Raw genomic sequence first — 22410 nt, 5'->3', positions numbered from 1 at the left:
ATAAATGTGTGTGTATTAAGAGGATTTTTAAAATCGATTTTAAGTTACTTATTTCTGTTGTAGGTAATGCTGTCACTGCATACTGAGGGGGTCCAGCAGGCATTTAGTAACACCCTCCCACCAGCCCCCTATGTAGGTCACTCCCTGTCTTCAGCCCCGCCCCCCACTGATGATGAACTGTCACAGGCCACCGCTTCATTCTCACAGTCAGAGGTATTGTACAGATGTATATTGATAGCCAATTTTCTTGCTTCATTTTAGGACCTTTATAAAGAGATATTTGGAAACAAAATTTCTTCCGTCTCTCTTTCTCCAATCTGTATGCAACATTCTGAATAAAAAAAAGAAACATAATGGATTGTACAGTATTTAGTGCATTGTGTTTGAAAAGCAATTTTGAATAAGAGCACCTGAAATTACTTTATGCTTTTATAGTTATAATTAATATTCAATGCTTCAGGTATCTTCAGCTGAGATGTTGAGTTCCTGCTACAACAACCTGTTATGTCACCTCCTCCCTCAGTGTTCTAACCTGGACTCCCTCCTACAGCTCTGGCTGACCCTGAACAGTGAGGGCAATACCGACGCCTCGGGGGGCCCTATATTCGACTCCTCCAGGACTCCTCTGATTCTCCTCAGCTCCTCCTCAGTGTCCACACTCCTCGAGGTCCTCACGGCTATCCCCAGTCTCCCCATCAGTTCCTGGGTGCTGGCCTTCCAGAGCCTCACCCTTATAGCCAATCAGAGGATTCCCGGTCTCAGCGAGGTGGGGGAGGTGTCCATGATTGTTCCTTTATTGTCTGATCCTAACTTGATCAGTGTCATCAAGAAGTTTTTGTCAGGGACGTCAGATAATGGGCCTACTGCTTCTTCTGTTCAGTTCTCAACTGTGAGTTATCTTGTATTTTGGTTTCTTTGTCTCCTGAAAAATGATGGAGTAAATAATGTGAGTTTGAATTTTTATTTTTCTCTCCTTGTTTTAGGTTGGTCCTGCTGCTACCAAAGCATTCTATGAATTTTTATTACGACTTTTGGGAAAATGTCCTCAAGACTATCATCAGAAATTAAAAGAGCTGATGCTGAAATTAGTCTACACTTTAAGTGCTGAAAGGTAAATTGTTGTTCTCTTTTGTCACCTTGAAATGTCAGCTATGTCATGCTGCTTGACAGATTAATACACAAATTTCATCTTTACAGAGGGGCTTTCCATTGTGGTCTGGGTCCACTAGATGCTCAGTGTAAATTCATGGACTTTATCTTGGATCAGACATATGAGAATGTAGACCTGAGTAATGCCATCAGTGTTATCGAGTCTATTAGCAGTTTAGTCCACCAACACATTCTGTGTCAGGAGAAAGTTTCTTGTAGGAGTACCTCAGAGAACTCTGTCAATGCCAGGTCCTGTTTTGGGGGACTTTTTGCCAGTTTCCTGCGGGGTGGCGATTCGAAGACTTCCGATGCCAGCAGGGACCTCCTGATGTGTAGTCTTCTGAAACTTGTAAACAATCTGATTCAGATTCAGTGTAGTTCTCCCAGGAATGCCCGTGGATCCTCTGTGGCCATGGACTCTTCAGCTACCGTGGAACCCATGACGCCCACAAACATCAGCATGTCAGAACCCGTCCCAGATTCTGCCAAATTGGAGCAGGCCCTGGCCACCTCTACCCCGACCCCAGGGGTAAGGCTGTCGGATGAGGAAAAGAGCCAACAGACCGACGAACAGAAGACAGAAACTCTCAACACTCAGGCCTATGTCACAGACTTAATCCTGGGCCACCATCAAATTATGTGCAATCTGATACAGGCCCTGAGCTACTGCAACAGTAACACGATGGCTATGATTCTGGGAAGCCGAGGAATCTCCAGCAACATGCAGGAGACGTTTACTGGGGGTGAACCGATCTCGGTGGGGGACGGGATATACCAGATCCTGGTGACCTTAACCAGGCTGTGCTCGGACAGCAGGTGTGTGATTGAGTCCCTGTACAAGTACCTGTCCGGTTCATACAGCGTCAGAACACAGCAGTCCCTGAACAAACTCTCTGAACCTCTCCTGTGGTTCATACTCAAAGTTCTAGATAGTGCTAGATCAATTAATACCTTCTTAGAAATGGGTAAGTGCCACATACATGTTCAATTAATATTTAGAATAGATTTAATCCAAAGTAGCCACATTTTTTTCAGATATTGAGACTATTTACTTTTCATGAATGTAGAGTACATCAAGAAATTTCTTCTAGGTTTACTATAATCTTATAGTATGTGTACAGTATGTGTATATTGTGAACTGATTGAAGAAACTTTTTAATGAATTTTTTTTTTTGCTTCTCTAGGTGGAATATCTATAATCTGTCAAAATCTAGTCAACTGTAACTGTCGCATAATAAGCACAAACCCTAGTCTGATATCTACCATAATGCAGAACCTCAATGGCCGATCTCGCTTAGAGAAAAAGAACAGTGATTTTGAGTCCCCAGATGGCTTACAAAACTTTGCTCCACTAGGTAACTACACACTATTATTTTCATTTACAAATGTGAAAAAAAAATCAACTTTATTTCTAAACAAATTTTTTGAAAGAATTTATTAGTGTTCAATGATGCAAAGAAATCTAAGACACCTGATCAGGGGGTTTCCCAGTACACCTGCTGTTCTATTTTTAGGATACATTTGCTCAAGTAAACATGCTGTTCTATTTTTAGGATACATCTGCTCCAGTAGTCCCACTGCCAGTCCGGCCGAGGTCCTGATACAATCCTCTCCTCCACACAGGAGAGCTCGCTCGGCCGCCTGGTCCTACCACTTCTACCCTGACGAGGCATGGGTGGATCTAACAATTCAGCTGCCTTTTGCTGTCTTACTCAAAGAGGTCCAGATACAGCCCCATGGTACATCACTCACAAGTAAGTAATGTGTAATCATTTATTAATTGATACTTAAATACAGGGTTCAAATGGAGAAATGTTCTACAATTTCAAGATAGCTTCTAAGGAATTTACATTTATATCAAAGTGATTTTTATTCCCAGTGGTTTTAAAATGTATTCACAAGGAACATAATGAATTAGGCAAAATTGTCTGTCACTGACATTTTGCTATAAGTACATTTTACTGTATTGCAAATATGAGAGATAGAATTTATAGTAAAATCTGGATTTGATACTCTCCTACTTTAGCCTGTCCCTCAAGTGTGTCATTAGAACTGAGTCATGACGGAGTGACCTCTACCCCCCTCTGTCACCCCCTGATGACCAGCAGTCTGGCCTTCATCAAGCTGCAGTTCCAGCGGCCACAGATAGCCACCATGGTGACCATCAGGCTCCACAAGGCCCGGGACTCCATGACCATCGGGCTGTCACAGATCATGCTGATGGGCTACAGTGCCTTCGGAGACTCCAGCTCAGCACCTCAGAATGTGTTCATGCCAAACGAGGATTATGTTGCCAGGTCAAGGTTTGTGTCATTTAAATGGATAATTTAGTGGATTATAAGATGCATGTTTATAAATTTTGTTGGTCTTTTCAATATTGAGTGGAAAATCTACTGTTAATTTTTGAGGGGGGGTGTAAATGTTTAAAGATAGAAATTTGTTTTTATGTATTTATGATTTATTGCAGTGTTCGTTGGATCCGATTGTTACATCACTGCCTGACAGCCTACAAGGAGGTGGAGGAAGCTGTAGCTAACAGCGCGGCTCAGATCCCCAATCTGATGAACACCTGCTCGGCCCTGCTGGTCTCCCCTATATCCAGTGTGTACGTCCCTAACATTGAGGAGGTCCTGCTGTGTCTGGGACTCCACTCCGTAGACATGGGGCTGGCTCTTGTGGACAACATACTCAGGAGTCCCAGCAACAGGGCTAATTCAGGTACAGGTCTCCGATGTCAGAAGTGAAAGTGAATTTAACATTATCCATAGAAGAAGACAGAACATTTTTGCTAAGTTTATACAAGTACTATGAGGGTTAAATTTTCATTAAGAGACTCATAAAACTAATCTTCAACCATGAAATCAAATCCCTTAAAACCTCTTATTACCTCAAACCACAAAAAATTGATTTTACAATGATATAGTTAAGTATGTGTGATAATTCATGAATTAATTGTTTTAAAAGGTTTTGGTATGCCATACCTTGGAAAAGTTAGTGGCCAGGCCAATGAATCCACTGTGGAATTGCTGTATCAGCTAGGAATGGTCCAAGACCATGGAACAAGATTAAGGTATGTGTTACACAATAAATCACATAAGGAAGGAAGAAAGAGATAACTTTAAACTAATAGAATTAAAAAAGAAAAGAAAAGAAAAGTATTTGTTCATGAATTGATATAATTCTTTGGGTATTGAGTGTTTGGCATAATCATGAATCAATGCCACTTATACATACATGTGTGCTTTATATTGTATGTTATTGTATTAATTGACCAGAATTGTAGACAATACTATTGAGGGTATTCATGCACAGTTTTGTCTTTGATAAAGTAGCTTAAATATGAAGCCCACTAAGAACACAATATTTATCATTCAGATTATACATATAAACAATGTTGTTTTGTGTTTACAGAGTTCAGGCTTTGTTGAGCTGGCTGAAGGACAGTGCCAGACTGGCCCTACAGAGGTCCTCACTCTCCACTTCTGAAGGATACAGGAGAGTTCAGCAGGAGTTATCTTCCCTTCCTAGTCCCGCCCCCTCCCACATACAAGTGGTGTCGGCCATTTTGTGGCAGAGCAATGATCTACCTGTGGAGTATGATCTCGGTGGTCTTGTTACCAGGGAGCTAGTCAGGTACAGGAATACGTATAAGGGAAATTTCTCCAAATTTAATAGTGTGAAAAATGAGTCTTTTTAAGCTCTTTCTACCCTCTGATCATCTCTCTAGTTGAAGCATTATTTCAAAAATAGAAAAACTACCAGAAATTGCATGGAATTTTGGGGGAAGTCTAATTGCTGTAAATTTTTCATTTTTCAGTTTCCTTTATGAATGGTCCACAACTCTGAAAACCGACAATAACTTGAAGCAGTCGGTAGATTACATACTGTGTGCTATCTGTCACATCAACCCCGAGTACTTCTCCCAGATCCTGTTGTGGATGGGCATCACTGTGACCGGAGAAAACAGTTTGTCGGCCTCCATCAGCGACGACCGCAAAGACAACTCCCATCTCCACCAGGGCTCCATGACGGACGACTCCAAGGACAACCGCCACCACCGGTCCATGACGGACGACTCGAAGGAGGCCAGCAGTGCCCAGGAGGGACCGCGGTCTCAGACCCAGGAGAGGTTCCCCCAGGACTTCCATCACATCACCCTGGAGGAGTCTTGTCTCTCCACCCTCGCTCTGACCTGTCAGTCTGCTGTGGCCATTAAACAGTTACTAGATTCAGGATTTCCGGCCGTGCTGGCCCAGGGCTTGTTTGAGTTCTGTAACAAAGTGATATTTCAGTTCACGGAGAATTATTCACCTCCAGAGGGAATGACCGATGCCCACAAGTCCATGTGTGACGAGGGTGGGGCCTCAGGGTCAGTGCTGGGATCCATGTCCAGGACTGTGTCAGGTAAGTCATAGAATTAAGTATACAATGTTTTAGCGGTTTTGACTTAAAAGGTACTTGCAATATAATAGTAAAGATATTTTTTTAAACAAGGTCAGCTGTAATGTGAAAAGTAATTCATGTCAAGAATGCTTATTTAAAAATAATAAAGAAAAAAGTACTAAAAATTCACTTACATGTATTTTTGTGGATTGAGGAAAAAATACTGGTTCAAAGGGATTTAATTTCATAGGTGGAGAAAATTTAATAAAAATAAAAACCCCACGAAAATATCTGATTTCACAATATACCAACCTATACTTTTCTTTTATGTATAAAAATCATTGAAATACTGATTTTGGTTATTTCAGACAAAGCCCTTTGGATAACAGCAGACATGGTGCCCTCTGTTCTGTATTTCCTGGCCAAGGTTTCCACTGAGCCGCTGATGAAAGATTGGTTGGGGGGACATGAGGGGAACATCTTCTGGCCCTCCCTACTGACCATGCTGTGTAATACACCCATACAGTCCACTACAGCTCCAGCCAGCATTCCCAGGGAAGGGGTCAGTGTTACTGATTGGTTTTACACTGTAATACAACTACATGTATATTGCAACATAAAGTAAAAAACGTACTCTATAATGTTTTTACACAGCGTAAAATTGGGGGGGGGGTGTACATAAAAAAGACTCAATTTTTGCTTTTGATAAAGATGCATGTACATGTAGTTGTATAAAAAGAAAATGATTATTCCATCACTCCTGATTTGATTTTTTTCATCTCCTGTTCTTAGATCATGACGATGGAGAATCGAGGAAGCATTGAGTCAGCTGCTGTCTGTTTCTTCACACAAGTCATGTCCTGTCACATCATTAACCAGCTGTTGTTTGCCAAAGTCTTATCAGAGGTTATTAAAGAGCAGAGCTCCTCCTCAAAATCAGGTAACATTTGAGATGGAGATTAAGCTGTATCCAACAAATATTATATGGATACATAAATTATACCACATTGTGCTGTGCATGGTACACTATGTACATATTCATCCAAAAAAAAATCTTTGAGTATTTTATTAAATTTATAGTAGATAGTGCAGACCCATCTCTGTCTCTTGTAACAACGTAATGACTATTAAAATTAATTTATATCATGCACAGTTGTGAAAAATTAGAATAAATAGTTCAATACAGGAAAATTTTAAAAAACTAATTTTAGTAATTTTAATGTATCCCATCAATTTTACATTTTGTTCATGTGTATATAGTGTTATGCATGTATATTTTTCTTAACAGGTCAGCTGTTGGGGAATTTCCCCCTCTCGGGATTCACCAGGTGTTTGTTCCTTCAGGCCTTGTTGGAGGATGAGAAGGTCCTGGTAGTGCTGAAGTCTGGCCAACAGAGTGGGAAGATCATGATGCAGCCCAAATTAAACAACGGTGTACATCACCCCCGCTTTACTGGGGGACGTAACACCCAGGTGATGTTGGTCAGTCTTCACACAACGATCAGCGAGATAACAAGCAAAGTCACAGGTGAGATAAAATCATAGGATCCACTATCCATATTATTTTATTGTAAAGATTTTTACAAGGATATCTTTTACTCTATATTGGAAATTTGGAGTAAATTATTAGTTAACCAAGTCCACTTCAGGGTGTACAGGTATTTACCCGGGGTTTTATTTCCATAAACCCTCAAATCAGGTGTATAGAAATTTAGTCCATGCTTTCTAACCAAATCAAATAAGTTATTACAAGCTAGATATGAAAAACGTATATTGGTCAATTAAATTTAAAGTATCTTACTTGCTTAACAATTTCAGACCTTCCTCTCCTTCCTGGTCAGTTCCTGGAGAAAGCATCAGAAAAAAGTGATGAATCCAAGAAAGACAACCTGAGTAATTATACAGAGATGGCCAGCTATCTTTCCAGTTCTGTGGGTATGTATATGTAGCGCATGCATATCACATCATTCATTTTAACATGGATATTGAAAGATATGGTATACCCAGTAAGTAAAATTTTTAGTGAGACACAAATTTAGCAATTAGTCCTTAAAACTCAGTACTTAATTTTAGCGAGAAGTAATTTTAGCAATTTTATTGTGCATAGAGACATGATGGTTACCTCTGATGCAGAATAAATAGCAAAATTTAAGTAATCTCTACACCTTTGCTAATATGCTTTTCTTAAAGTCAAAATGTAAAGGATGGTGCCTTAGTCTGCACAGATTTGACGTTTTGTTATTATCCTTTAGTAGCAGCTAGTATGGCAGCAAAGGAGAAGAGAGAGAAAGAGGATAAGTCTGGGAAGACATCTCTACCCCCCAGACCCCCAACTCGCCGAGGGAGGCAGAACCTGGGAAACTCCAGCTCACAGATGCCACTTCCCACTCTAGGCATCTGCCACAAATCCATGCCAAGTAAGTAGATATCGGCATTTACATGTACTTAACAGTATAGTCTACTAATGTACATGTACATGTTGTAAAATTTAAATTACTGTGCCTGAAAAGAACACAGTGTGCATCTACTTCATTGTTATGATTTTGGTTACAGAGTATTATTTGCGGATAACAGATTCCTTAATAATAATTTCCTGATTAAAATGTCAGGGGGAATACTGTATAGGGGATTAATTTCACGGATTGTAATTTTCACGGTTTTCTCTCATCTGACACGATCGCGGTTTCTTGAATTCGCGGATTTTTTGTTTCTAAAAGTTACCTCCCTTTGTATGTAATATTGCACCGTTTTAGCATGAACGACAACTCCTATTGTTATGTTGAAAACCAGAGAACGTCAGTGAGATGTATTTACTTATGAGCTATACTCAAGGGTGGTTTAAATAAAGTGTTCAGTATAGATTTATTCACTCCTTAGTCACCATGCTAAACTGGCTGAAATACGGAAAAATTAACTTTAAACCCCCTCCATCAGATTTACTCCCCGATCCGCGGGAGTGTTCTGACAATGAGGAAGCTTGCGCGTTTTCTTCAGCAAATGAATTAGTAAATGAAATTCAGCGTTCCGCTGACTCGGCATCGGACTCTGCGCCTGAAAGTCAGAATGGTCAGTGCTCGTCCAAAAAAAGAAAAAGAGAAGATTACGGACAGTATTCTCCAGAAACTAGAGGGAAAATGGCCCGATACTATATCGATTCAGGGCCAGCAAAAACAGCCCGTTATTTCTCCAAACAGCTAGGGCGTATACGGTAAATGAGAGTACAGTTCGCAGCATAAGAAAAGCTTATTTAAAGGCTGTTAAAACACCGAACTCAGAAAACAAAAATACCCCTCCATCGTTACCCCGTTCACCAAGAGGCCGCCCATTAAAAGTTGGATTTTATGACAAGATGATACAGGCGTACATACATCAACTTAGATTAAAAGGCTCAGCTGTAAATTCATCTGTCGTGATCGGGGCTGCAAGAGGAATTATTTCACACCATAACAAATCTATTTTGGCTGAAAACGGAGGTCATATTGAACTGACAACTGAATGGGCTAAATCACTTATGAAACGAATGGGATTATCTACGCGCCGTGCCACCAAAGGAGTAAAATCTCTTCCAAGTGACTTTGATGACCTTAAAAACTCTTTTATTAAACGCTTCCAGGACGTCGTAAAGGAGGATTCTATTCCGGACGAAATGATCATCAACTGGGATCAAACGGGAGTAAATTTTGTTCCATGCGGAAAATGGACCATGGCCGAAACAGGTAAATTTATTTTTTAATTTCAAATTATTTATGATTATTTGATAAATGAATATTGTTTGAAAATGAAATGAAGGAAATGTGTATTAAAACAAATTTTTGTTGTAGGATCAAAACAAGTCCCCTTAAAGGGCTTCGACGACAAACGTCAAATGACAGCCCTGCTAGCCATTTCGAGGAGTGGTGCAGTCCTACCTCCACAATTGCTCTATCAAGGTAAAACAGACACATGCCACCCAAGGTTTCCATTTCCGAAGGAATATGACATCTATCACAGCGAAAACCACTGGTCAAACACTTCTACAATGATTCGCTACATTGACCAAATAATTATCCCGTATCTACAGAAAATCCGAGAAGAAAATGACTATCCTTTGGGACAGAAAGGTCTGTGTATATTCGACGTTTTCACAGCTCATCATAGTGACGAATTCCTGGATTATCTTGCAAGAAAAAGAATCTGAGTCCTTTTTGTACCTGCTGCGTGTACGGATAAAATACAACCGCTAGATTTGATTCCCAACAACTTATTTAAACAGCATTTACGAAACGAGTTTCAAAAATACTACGCTGCAGAAATTGAAAAATCACTGGAAAAAGTCGGTTTTGAGGATTTAGAAGTGAATCTGAAACTGTCCTACATTAAAGAAAAACATGCACAGTGGATTGTGAATTCCATCAACAAACTAGTCGATCAAAAGGATGTGATCATTCAGTCGTTTAAAAGTGCTGGTTTAGTGGTTTAAGTGAATGGAATTTGTTAGCCTGGTTCAGTGACGAATTCAATTTCGATTGCATTTATTATGTAACGTCTGTAACATGTACATATTCAAATAACAACCTTATTCAATAAAGAAAACAGAAATAAAAAATTCGAATGAATCTTCAATTACATTGCTGTTATGCGGAAAGCGCCCGAGGTCATTGTGACGCACGGGTAATCTTGACTGACATGTTTTTATTGATCAAACAGGTAATTGGCTATTTGTAACAGGTGTTTTAACGATAAATTTGGGTTATTATCTGGCGATCTGAATGAAAAGAAATTAAATAATTAAACATCAAGTTCCACTCTTAATTACGAAACGAGTATGTGATTTACATGTTTGCATTTGCATATTAGTATCTACCGCTAGCTGGACTCATATTGAAGAAAAAAAATGTTTTTTTAATAAAGACTTATTCACTGTTTCTTGAATTCACAGATTTATTAACACCGTGAATATAGTGAATATTTACACCGCGAGTTATTTTCCCCCTATATAGTAAAGCATTTGATACATGACTTATTGTTGACCATTGTACTGTACAGAGCATTATTTTGTTAACATTGTCATGAAATTCCCTTTCCAGACACCTCCTTGCCAGGGGAGTTAACTCTATCCCAGCTGTTACAGGTCCTACACCAGAGAGGACTGCAGCACGGACTTAATGTCCTAGAGTTCTCCATTAAACAAGACGAGAAAAAGGACACCAACCAGCCAGATCAAAGTAAGTATTGGTCACAAGGACAGCAACCAACCAGATCAAAGTAAGTATTGGTCACAAGGACAGCAACCAGCCAGATCAAAGTAAGTATTGGTCACAAGGACAGCAACCAGCCAGATCAAAGTAAGTATTGGTCACAAGGACAGCAACCAACCAGATCAAAGTAAGTATTGGTCACAAGGACAGCAACCAGCCAGATCAAAGTAAGTATTGGTCACAAGGACAGCCAGCCACAACCAGGATCAAAGTAAGTATTGATCACAAGGACAGCAACCAACCAGATCAAAGTAAGTATTGGTCACAAGGACAGCAACCAGCCAGATCAAAGTAAGTATTGGTCACAAGGACAGCAACCAGCCAGATCAAAGTAAGTATTGGTCACAAGGACAACAACCAACCAGATCAAAGTAAGTATTGGTCACAAGGACAGCAACCAACCAGATCAAAGTAAGTATTGGTCACAAGGACAGCAACCAACCAGATCAAAGTAAGTATTGGTCACAAGGACAGCAACCAGCCCGATCAAAGTAAGTATTGGTCACAAGGACAGCAACCAGCCAGATCAAAGTAAGTATTGGTCACAAAACAGATTAGCTGATTGGAGTCATCACTTACCAGATCAATATTAATCCAGACATGGCAGATTTCTTTCAATATGAAAGAGCAAGTGAAAAAATGCATAAATTTGTAATAACAAGCTTAACTTTAGGAGTGAAGTTGGCACTGATAGTCTTACACATTTTTTTCTTATAAGTCTGTGAATTATAAACTTAATAAATGAACTAAAGAAAGGATTCTGAAACACAGATTTCTTCATACATCTTTCTCACAATGCTTATGATTTCCAGGTGAGCGAGATGGCTGGGGGGACTTGGATGAGGATCAGGCCCTGACCACTGTGTCCCCCTTCCCTACCTCCCTACAGGTGTTCGCCAGTGTGGGGGGCCTGGCCCTCCTAGCTGAGCACCTGCCCCTGCTGTACCCCGAGGTTTCTAGACAGTCCATCATGCAGGAGTCAGGCCTGGACAACATGATTAAGAACATGTCTATAGCAGAGGAGTGGTCCATGATTGAACCTTTCCCAGAGGACTTCTATGAGGTGGGTAATCAGTTGTATATGTAGAGTTTTGATGGGTCTGATTGAAATTAATTGAAATTTATTTCGGCTTGATATGTAAACTTGAAATTAATGGAAATTTATTTCGGCTTGATATGTAAACTGTTCTTCACTTTAATTTTGCAAGAAATTTATTTTCTTGTAATTATGGGAAGAGTCTGCTGAAGAAAATGTTATTTTTTATCATGAGTTTTTATTGATATTGATTACATTCAGCAGTATCCAGATTTTGTGAAAATTTTGTCTTGCTTATAAATACCACCCAATACAAAAAAAGTTGTAACCAAAATGTTGTCATTTACAGTATCAAAACATTTGTTTATTCAATTATGAAAATTGTTATTTTAGCATTATGAACTCTCTCAGCCACTGGTAGCCAAAACCAGCAACCCTCCTGTTGCCTTGCCGACCATTCCTCCTCATTCATTGGTCGCTTTTGGCTTGTTCCTTCGACTTCCTGGATACGCTGAGGTCCTGCTGAAGGAGAGGAAGAAGGCCCAGTGTCTGCTGAGGCTGGTGTTAGGAGTCACCGATGACGGAGATGGAGGTAATTATAATTAACAAATAAGATAATTGATTAATTCTTGAGACGCTTCCTGAAGGTACATTTATAGACCCTCTATTTACTAAAATGCAATCATTGTCTAATGACAAATTTCAAAATTAATGATGCAGAAAAAATGTAATTTCAAGGAAATAGATATACCATACATGGTAAAATATGACACAAATTCATTGTTAAAATGAACATTTTAGGGAAAAAACATTTATTTTATTAATGTCATCTTTCTTAACTAAAGTTATTCCCCAGACATTCAGCTGAAAAAAATACTTTTAATAAATATAAGAGTTTTGAATAATCCACAAAATACATGCACATATTTCAATTGAAAAGTTTCCTTTAACAGAATATTTATTTGGTCATAATGTCTCATCTACATTTGCAATATAATTTCCATTTTTAGGTCACATTCTGACATCCCCCATCGCCTGCTCCCTCCCCACCCTGCCATTCCTGGTCCTGAAGTCTCTGTATGACAGCTCCCCCCTGACTACAGATGACGGGGTGCTGCTGAGGAGGATGTCCCTGGATATCTGGGCCATACACCTGATCCTGGCCTGTCTGTCTGTCCTCAGTCACCACGCCCCCAGGGTACCAGTCCAAGGCTTCCAACAAGAGGTCAGTGAGAATGGGGATAAAATTCAAATTTTATGATTTTCTGTTTAAGGTGAAGTTGGAGTACATGTAAATAGATAAATAAGGAACTCATAGTTAAATAATTTGAAGTCATTATTATAAGACAATTTATGGGAATTTTTTATTTCATATGAAAAAATATTCTTATATTTTATTTCTGTGTGTCCCTGAAAATTGGTCTACTTGTCCAATTTTCATAAACTTAAATGAATAAAAAGTACACTGTAAGCTTTGGTGTATTTAGTTAACACAGTATACTTGTTGATTTTTTCCAGGCCCAGTTGATCTTGTCTGCCATGCAGTCAGCTAACACCCCGGCTAGTGTCCCGGTCCAGACCCAGACTGAGGAGAAATCCCAGCAGTACTGGGCCAAAGGGACGGGGTTCGGGACCGGGTCCACCACCTCCAGCTGGGATGCGGAACAGGCGCTGATGAGGCAGAAGAGTGAGGAGGAGCATGTAGCTTGTCTGTTACAGGTGAGTGTGTAAAGAAATCTACGATATTGTTCATCATACTGGATACATAGTGTAGTAGTGTATTATGGTTATAATCCATTGCCAGTGTGGTGCAGTTTAAAAGCACAGTAATAGCTGCAGAAAAGCAGAAAAAAAATTATAACCTGTCAATAAAATGAATAAATGCTTTCAAATGCTGAATTGTTTGAATTTGCAACATTCTAACTCATTATCGCAGGTTCTTGCCAGCTATGTAAACCCAGGAGGTGATATCCCAAAAGAGTTTGAGTCCGAAAACTTTACCTCCCCGGCCGAGAAATCCCTGCTCCCTGACGTGATTTATGAACTGTTAAGTCAGTCTTGTATAGTCCCCGCCATATCTTCCTATCTCAGAAATGACTCTGTGTTAGACATGGCACGTCACATTCCTCTGTACCGGGCATTGCTGGAGCTACTGAGGGGGATAGCCGTCACCCCCTCCCTAGTGCCCCTCCTGCTTCCACTGGAGAAGGACAATGGACCTGAATCGGCCACTTCTGTAGGGGTGCTGCTGGACAAGATGAGAGTGTGTGTGGATACATACGCCAGCAGATTAAAGTAAATATAAATTGATACATTGTCTTATTTATTTTAAAGTTTATGAAAACTTTGTATGGGATATAGAAAAAATATTTGAAAAAATACATGTCTCAGAAACACAACTTTTATCCAACAATGGTGATATGTATGAAATCTTAAGAATTTTATAGCTCTTACAGCTTCTTATTCTTTAAAGACAAACAATCAAATGCGCATTAGTTGAAATCTTGGGTGAACTTTTTTAAAGATCTAACAAAGCCAAGAATGAGAATGGCAGTGTAGCAGAAGAGGAGGAGAATGAGGGGCTAGCCATGCTGATCCCCAACATACAGGAGACGGCTAGAATTGTCAAGATCGCCACAGAGAGACTACAGAAATCCACGGGTATCCAATTTAATCCTTAAAGAGATTTTTTTGTAATTTTATACAGTTAAATTATCGAACCTGGATGCTGTTTTATCTGAAATCTTGTCTTTTCAATAATAATCCTTAATCCCTTCAAATTAATTGAATTGTTTAAAATCCAGAATGTTGTTTAATCTGACCAATTTCTATTGAACCAATGGTGTCTCAATTAGACAGGTTTCAATGTATTACTGTAACAAAAAACATGAAGTTGATGGAAATTTCTTCCATTGCTCATATAACTTCAATACTGTTTTGAAAAAATATAATTGAAGCTGTATGTCTTAATTTCACTTTGTCAGAAACAGAGGGAGCCAGTGAAGAAGCCGGTAAAGATAAATCGGGGCAGGCTGGTCAGGCCAGTGCAGAGGAGCATTACATGACCATCATGCAGGAGGAGCAGTTTGGTGAGTGGACAATTAAAGGAGAAAATTTAAATTTATATCTCTAGCACCACTTCAATAAGCTGAACACTAATGCATTGACCAATATTATTGACAGAACTGGAGAAAAACAATGTAGTCATTCCCCTTCTCAAAAAGAAAACTTCTGTGCTTAAAATTTTAATATTTCACAATTTTTGGCCTGAGAAACAGAGAAGTCTTTTATGCATATAACTGCAGTACAAAGGAAATGCATATACTGTAATGAATGGTATTTACATGTATGTATGTATGTATTTATGTGCATGTATATGTTATCAACTACATGTACAAAGAATTTACTTCCTTTCTAGGATCTTTTGAGTTTGTGTTGGACGATTCAAGTGCCGTTAAATTCACCTGTTCTCATCACTACGAGAATAATGTGAAGGCGGCAGGTGAAGTAAGCAATGCCTCTCGAACACGTCGCCTCGCTCAGGAAGCTACGACCCTATCTACCTCACTCCCCCTCTCCGCTGGCAGCAGTGTGTTTGTCAGGTGTGATGAAGAAAGACTCGACATCATGAAGGTATTTTTCAGGATGTTTGTACAACAATTTGAAAGTTTAAGGAGCCTCCAATATGTACAACAACAGAAACGGAAGGAATTTTTAGGCTTCTTAAAATATTAAGACTTTGTATCTCAGGGACATTGCATTTGGCTGAATGCTTTCATATTGAAATCTTTTGCTTGAAGCTGGAAAAGAAATTTATTCTTTTGTCATTGTTAAAAACAAAAATTCACTGAAAATAAAAATTCTTCTTGACACATTTTTTTTTTAAATTTAATGCCAAAGAATTAAAGATCATTTGGCCTATGTAAAATAAGCTTTATACAATATCTGTAGTAAAAAAAAAAAAGATATTCATGAAGTATTCAGACATTGCATTTGATCATTTAAGGTGATGATAACGGGTCCTTCTGACACTCCGTATGAGAACGGCTGCTTTGAGTTTGATGTGTATTTCCCACCAGACTACCCCACATCTCCACCCCTAATTAATCTGGAGACCACAGGAAACCACACTATTAGATTCAACCCAAATCTTTATAATGATGGAAAGGTCAGTATCTAATTAAGAACATATTGCTGTACAGGGCAAAGTGTATCCCTACATGCATTTGACAATATGTAAGATAAGATTTTTTTTTGTGAATCTTGCTGTGCGAGATTTAAATGGTTTAGTGGCCCATTTTTCATGTATGTTTGTTCAGAAATTATCTTCTCTGAGACATTATTTATTCAAGATAAATGTATTTTCTCAAGGTAAATATATAGATCAGCATGAATTTTTTAAATATTTTTCTCATGAGAATATTTTACTTTATAGGTGTGCTTAAGTGTGTTGAACACCTGGCATGGTAGACCAGAAGAAAAATGGAATGCTCAAACTTCAAGTTTTCTACAGGTACAGTATACATGTATACATCATAATTGCTAACTGAGTAAACACACAAAAATTTAGAAAGCTAACACATCTACATTCAATGTTTTAGTGTTAACCAACGTAGTTTACTTTACTTTTACAGACTTCATGTAAATTAAATTTGATATAATAAAGTTTAAATTTAATATTTTATCTATGTTATGTGTACAGGTTTTGGTGTCTATACAGTCCTTGATTCTAGTCTCAGAACCTTACTTCAATGAGCCGGGATACGAACGATCAAGAGGCACGCCATCGGGCACTGCCAGCTCCCGAGAGTACGACGCCAACATCCGACAAGCCACTGTTAAGTGGGCCATGTTAGAACAAATCAAGAACCCCACCCCCTGCTTCCGGGAGGTCATTCACAAACACTTCTGGCTGAAGAGGCACGAGGTGTTAAAACAGTGCGAGAACTGGATAGCAGAGATGGAGTCCTACAGCAATGATAAACGAACAGGGAGGACGATAGCTCACAGTACTCTAGCACTTAAAGTGAGAACTTATTATTTTATAAGATACTGAATACAAAGTAGACTAGAGTACCATGGTACTCAAAAAAAGAATTTCAGACATGTATTTTTAGCTCACCTGAGCCAAAGGCTCAAGTGAGCTTTTCTGATCACATTTTGTCTGTAGTCCGTCTGTCTAGCTGTCTGTCTGTCTGTAAACTTTTCACATTTTCGACTTCTTCTCAAGAACCGCTAGGCCAATTTCAACCAAACTTGCCACAAAGCATCCTTGGGTGAAGGGGATTCAAGTTTGTTCAAATGAAGGGCCACGCCTTCATTCAAGGGGAGATAATTGGGAATTAATAAAAATTTTGTGGCATGTTTTAAAAATCTTCTTCTCAAGAACCACTGTGCCAGGAAGGATGAAACTTATATGGAAGCATCCTCAGGTAGTGCAGATTCAGATTTGTTCAAATCATGACCCCCGGGGGTAGGGCGGGGCCACAATGGCCAACCAAAGTTTTACATAGAAATATATAGGAAAAATTCTTTAAAAATCTTCTTCTCAAGAATAACAAAGCCATAATTGATCATATTTATATGGAAGCATCCTCAGGTAGTGTAGATTCAAGTTTGTTCAAATCATGACCCCCGGGGTTAGGGCAGGGCCACAATGGCCGACCTAAGTTTTACATAGAAATATATAGGAAAATTCTTTAAAAATTTTCTTTTCAAGAACCACTGTGCCAGGAAGGATGAAACTTATATGGAAGTATCCTGAGGTAGTGTAGATTCAAATTTGTTCAAATCATGACCCCCGGGGGTAAGGCGGGGCCACAATGGCCGACCAAAGTTTTACATAGAAATATATAGGAAAATTCTTTAAAAATCTTCTTCTCAAGAACCACTGTGCCAGGAAAGATGAAACTTATATGGAAGCATCCTGAGGTAGTGTAGATTCAAATTTGTTCAAATCATGACCCCTGGGGGTAAGGCGGGGCCACAATGGCCGACCTAAGTTTTACATAGAAATATATAGGAAAATTCTTTAAAAATCTTCTTTTCAAGAACCACTGTGCCAGGAAGGATGAAACTTATATGGAAGCATCCTCAGGTACTGTAGATTCAAATTTGTCCAAATCATGACCCCCGGGGGTAGGGCGGGGCCACAATGGCCGACCAAAATTTTACATAGAAATATATAGGAAAATTCTTTAAAAATCTTCTTCTCAAGAATAACAAAGCCATAATTGATCATACTTATATGGAAGCATCCTACAGTAGTGTAGATTAAAGTTTGTTCAAATCATGACCCCCAGGGGTAGGGCGGGGCCAAAATGGCCAACCAAAGTTTTACATAGAAATATGTAGGAAAATTCTTTAAAAATCTTCTTCTCAAGAATAGCAAAGCCATGATTGGTCATGGGACTACTTTTGGATTTAAACTTTGCAATAATAAACCAATTTCTACTTTTTCCTAGCCACGGTGCTCAGGTGAGCGATGTGGCCCATGGGCCTCTTGTTAAATAGATATTTTCCATATCTCTTTTAGAAAATACTGAGATTTTAATATTTTTCATTAAGCACTAATTTTTGTCAATTTTGTAGTTTACTCGGTAAAATTTTATTTCCATAGATAGTATCATTTCAGTTTAATCATGGACATAATAATCAGCCAAATTATCATATCTACATGTAAAGCATTAAAAGCGTTTATTTCATGCGTTGCTGATTAAATTTGTAAGGACATTGGTAACAAAACCATTAAGAAAACTTTTATTTTTTCAATCACAGCGACACTATAACCAATTACGAGAAGAGATTGCCAAAATGAAGCCACCGGAGGGGCTAGAAGATGAGGAGGGGGGAGAGACCATCGACCCCCAGGGGGTGCATTTCTCCACAGACTCCGCCTTGTCCTCAGCAATGAACAGCTCACAGATGGGGGCGATAGAAAACTTAATCACAGACTCGAATTCAAATTCCGTCTTAGAGGATGGATTTTGCTAGCATATGTAGTGCGATAGAGGTAATATGAATTCCAGTTTATGAAGTGACTACATGGATTTTGCCGCTGTGACCACAATTTGGATGGTGGCTGTGTAACAAGGAATGGCTAGTCATAATATGGATCATCTAGAGAGTGCTAGCAGCTCTCTGAAGAGCTGTTTGTTTTTGTGATATGCTGAAATTGTGATATTTGTAACAGAATTCAGTCTTCTTATGATTTATTTGTGTGTGTATATTGTGAGGAACTTAATGATGTGAATGAGTGTTTGTATGTATTATTATGTACTTTGGATGATTTTTCTGAAATCTGGAGGACAGTTCTTCAGAGTGTATTCAGATGGGGATCGAATTTTCATTTTTACCTGATTATTGCATTCAAAGTTCCGCTATTCCTTTTAGCTTTTAAGATTGAAAACCCTGGGCTAATATGCATTGCTTTTTTAATCTAATATACATGTACGAAGATTGTGGCGTATGTGTTACAGAAAAAAATATTATATAAAGGAGAGCTATGGTATTTAAATATTTGTTGATGTTAATATATGATTAATATTAATATTGGCAGCATCCGATTGTTACTACATGTATATTCCAGTTTTCATGATGTAAAGTTATTTATTTCCCATATGTGTATAAACCAAATGGTCTAACTGTTTATACCTGACTGTACATCATGGAATTGTATTGAAGAACAGAGAATTTATTGAAAAGAAATCCATATGTGTATATGGATGAAAAATATAAAGATGATGTTTTGTCTAAGTACATGGTGTATTGGACAAAGTTACTGGATGTATTGGTTGAATCCTTTGCTCCTTGTTGCCGAGTTGACTCTTGACATACATGTACCATTGCTGTTAATGACTTTCTCTATAAATGAATTATTCTATTAATGTATGTCCAACTTTGGAAAATCTATTCTTAATTGTTTTGTCAATTGCAGGTGTTCACCAAATTTCATCAAATTTGAATAAATTAAAGATACTTTGTATATTTTTGTTTTGGTGGGAAAGTCAGTCTCTGATCAAGATTCCTTTAAGTTTAATTCGAAATTGAAGATGAAAAAATGCTACCCATGTGAAAATGTTTGCCTCTAAATTTACTCTTATTTGTACCTGATTATTTGCACAAGAAGCAACAATATAATTGTCCCACTCATGTAGAATATACTTGTACATGTACCATATGATACATATTGTAGAATTAACATTTGGTCTCCAGGTTGAAAATTAAATTATGAAACACATTGTATATTGCAAGACAACATCAATCATTTAAAAAGATTGTCTACTGTGTAACATGTAAGAGTTCTAGGAGCCAAGTTTGGGCAGAGAAATGATTTTGGACTATCTGAAACCTTGCAGTACATCCACAGGACACCACCAACTAATCATTGTTAAAAAGATGACTACAGTTTTAGGTGTAAGTGGATTTCTGTAGAAAATGTTGTTTTCCTAATCAGCCCCTAGGTAGACTTTTCACCCTAGGAGCATATTTTGGGTATCAAAGACTTACCACTCCGGGCTAATTAATGGAGGGAAAGGGGGGAGCAGAATACAAGATGGACTACTTTGATTATAATTAGATGTTTAATATAAAAATCAAGCACAAGTCGTTTTATTTTATGTTCCCAAGGATAAATCAACAAGATCCAAAATCAAATAAATAAAAACATTGTAAGATATTGACATCATTTATTCAGCTGACTCTTTATACATATAGCAATAATTATGAACGACCTGATAACAAGATGTCACACGCAAATTACCGTACCGTGTGCCAGTCCAATGCAAATCGAAATAGCTTTTGTTAGAGGTTTACAAGACTACAGGAAAAACAAGGTGTGTTTGTGAAACACTATGCCCCCGCTGGAGTGGGATGTAGACTGAAGTGGTATATACTTACCCTTGACAGCGCAATAGTTATGGGCTAGGTTAAAGTTGACAACAGATAAACAGACAGACAAGGCAAAAAGTGTATCCCCGAGATCTTTCGATCCGGGGGCATAAAAATTAGGCGAAATGATTTTTGGGTAACGTTCAATAATTCTGAAATATTTCCACAGTTGCACTAATAATCCGTTTAATAAATAGATGACTCAAGAGACCTTTTTAGTTTCAATCACAGGCAACTGAGCTTATTTACACACATCCCCTCTAAAATAAGAACGATAGCTAATACGAAGTATATTTTTGTTTTGAAAAATTGGTAAAGCTAGTGTGTCTGTTCAGATAGTTTCAACAGCGTATAGGTTCCTTGCATTTTGGTATTCACTCATTTGAATCTTTCTCATCGAAAATTAATCAGTTTTAAAGATATGTATATACAGAAAAACGTGAGAACTTTATCGATTTCAGTATGTATGTTTATTTTACGATGGGGGTTGCAAAAAATTGTCTTTCGTTTCATTCAGTAATACATTTGGCGTAATTAGAAATCTAGTATTAAAACTTTGCCCATGTCTCACCCTGTCTTATCTACAATCTTAAATTCCGACAAGGTAGAATAAGGAATAAGAGTTTAAAATCTGTGTAAGATGACTACTCGTACATTTTTTGTTTAATTTCGAGCGGCCACTACTACTACTGACTTTGATTTTACTTCCAAAATATATAATATATTCTTTTAAAATCTACTTCCCATTTAACAAACCCAAACGAATTTATTATTTGCATATCGACGAAATTTTCAAAATTATGTTACGAAACCTTTTTTTAAAAGCTCAAATTAATTTTAATTATTGCTTCGATCAAATCAAACCCTGGGGAACGTTTTACAAAAGAACTTACGACTAAGACCAAAATTTAATTTTGCTTATAACTTTCTATTTTACATAAATTTGAAAACGGTTTTATTCTTTTTGAAAAGAATTTAGAATATTTTTATGGTAACTATTTCAAAAAAGAATAATTAATTTTATAATCAACTTAAGTTAAAACGGGCCCGTGGCGTAAACAGCAAGCATTAGGTCCCTATTTTTTGTAAAAAGAAAATAGTCTGCACTAAAGCCAAGGTAATGCAATAACTCTTTCATATTTTTATGCTCCCATAATCGAAGTTTCGGTGATACTGGTATTTAGGTTTTGTCCTGTCTGTCCGCCTAACTGTTTGTCCGCAAACACTTTTGCCTTGGCCATAACTTTTGATTGAATGAACTTATAACCTTCATATTTTACAAGTGTATTCCTTGTGACAAGACCTGTCTTTGTGTACCAACATATTTAACCTTTCGACGTTAGAGTTTTACCCACATTTGCCAAAAATTTCCAAACTTTGAACAGTTGTAATTGGTGCTATGGCTTGCTTACTTCACATGCGTATTCCTAATTTATGATATGACTTCCTTTGAATACCAATAATTTTGATCTTGACCTTGAAGTTTGACCTACTTTTGGAAAACTTTAACCTTACCCATATCTTCTGAACAGTTGTTATTAGGTTGTTCTACGTACTTCTTGTGAAAAGCCTTTCCATTTATTTTGACCTCTGACCTTGACCTTTTAAAAGCTTTAACTCTGGTCATAACTTTTGAAGTTTACATTGGGAATTTATATTTGAGAAGTATATTCACTGAGACAAGTCTTTTTTGGGTAACAATATTCTTTATCGTTT

General features: G+C 38.0%; 2 protein-coding genes across 2 annotated transcripts in view; both read left to right on the top strand.

The window, feature by feature from the left end:
• The window catches only part of LOC134241360 (baculoviral IAP repeat-containing protein 6-like), a 42235-nt gene extending 22444 nt beyond the window's left edge, over positions 1–19791 (top strand). Inside the window, exons 31-59 of the mRNA XM_062723430.1 lie at positions 64–213; positions 461–889; positions 984–1111; positions 1198–2114; positions 2334–2504; positions 2703–2903; positions 3176–3452; positions 3617–3867; positions 4114–4219; positions 4561–4782; positions 4967–5553; positions 5901–6094; positions 6325–6472; positions 6821–7060; positions 7351–7467; positions 7785–7949; positions 10599–10736; positions 11582–11832; positions 12199–12397; positions 12816–13030; positions 13324–13524; positions 13742–14100; positions 14330–14466; positions 14790–14894; positions 15224–15438; positions 15812–15973; positions 16241–16318; positions 16508–16831; positions 18583–19791. Coding sequence (XP_062579414.1) covers positions 64–213; positions 461–889; positions 984–1111; positions 1198–2114; positions 2334–2504; positions 2703–2903; positions 3176–3452; positions 3617–3867; positions 4114–4219; positions 4561–4782; positions 4967–5553; positions 5901–6094; positions 6325–6472; positions 6821–7060; positions 7351–7467; positions 7785–7949; positions 10599–10736; positions 11582–11832; positions 12199–12397; positions 12816–13030; positions 13324–13524; positions 13742–14100; positions 14330–14466; positions 14790–14894; positions 15224–15438; positions 15812–15973; positions 16241–16318; positions 16508–16831; positions 18583–18798 — 6903 coding nt within the window. The 3' untranslated portion in view covers positions 18799–19791. The remainder of the gene's footprint in view (positions 1–63; positions 214–460; positions 890–983; positions 1112–1197; positions 2115–2333; positions 2505–2702; positions 2904–3175; positions 3453–3616; positions 3868–4113; positions 4220–4560; positions 4783–4966; positions 5554–5900; positions 6095–6324; positions 6473–6820; positions 7061–7350; positions 7468–7784; positions 7950–10598; positions 10737–11581; positions 11833–12198; positions 12398–12815; positions 13031–13323; positions 13525–13741; positions 14101–14329; positions 14467–14789; positions 14895–15223; positions 15439–15811; positions 15974–16240; positions 16319–16507; positions 16832–18582) is intronic.
• LOC134241337 (uncharacterized) lies at positions 8512–9709 on the top strand. The gene is made up of 2 exons (XM_062723405.1): positions 8512–9248; positions 9354–9709. The coding sequence occupies exons 1-2, from the start codon at positions 8882–8884 to the stop codon at positions 9707–9709; spliced, it is 723 nt and encodes a 240-aa protein (XP_062579389.1). The 5' UTR covers positions 8512–8881.
• Positions 19792–22410: the final 2619 nt, after the last annotated feature.

The sequence above is a fragment of the Saccostrea cucullata genome, unplaced genomic scaffold (assembly GCF_032062105.1).
Source record: "Saccostrea cucullata isolate Sc308-1 unplaced genomic scaffold, CSIRO_AGI_Scuc_v1 ctg206, whole genome shotgun sequence".
In the NCBI taxonomy this organism is placed as follows: Eukaryota; Metazoa; Mollusca; class Bivalvia; order Ostreida; family Ostreidae; genus Saccostrea; species Saccostrea cuccullata.
Note: the sequence above shows the minus strand (reverse complement) of the source record. Positions and strands in the feature narration are given on the sequence as shown.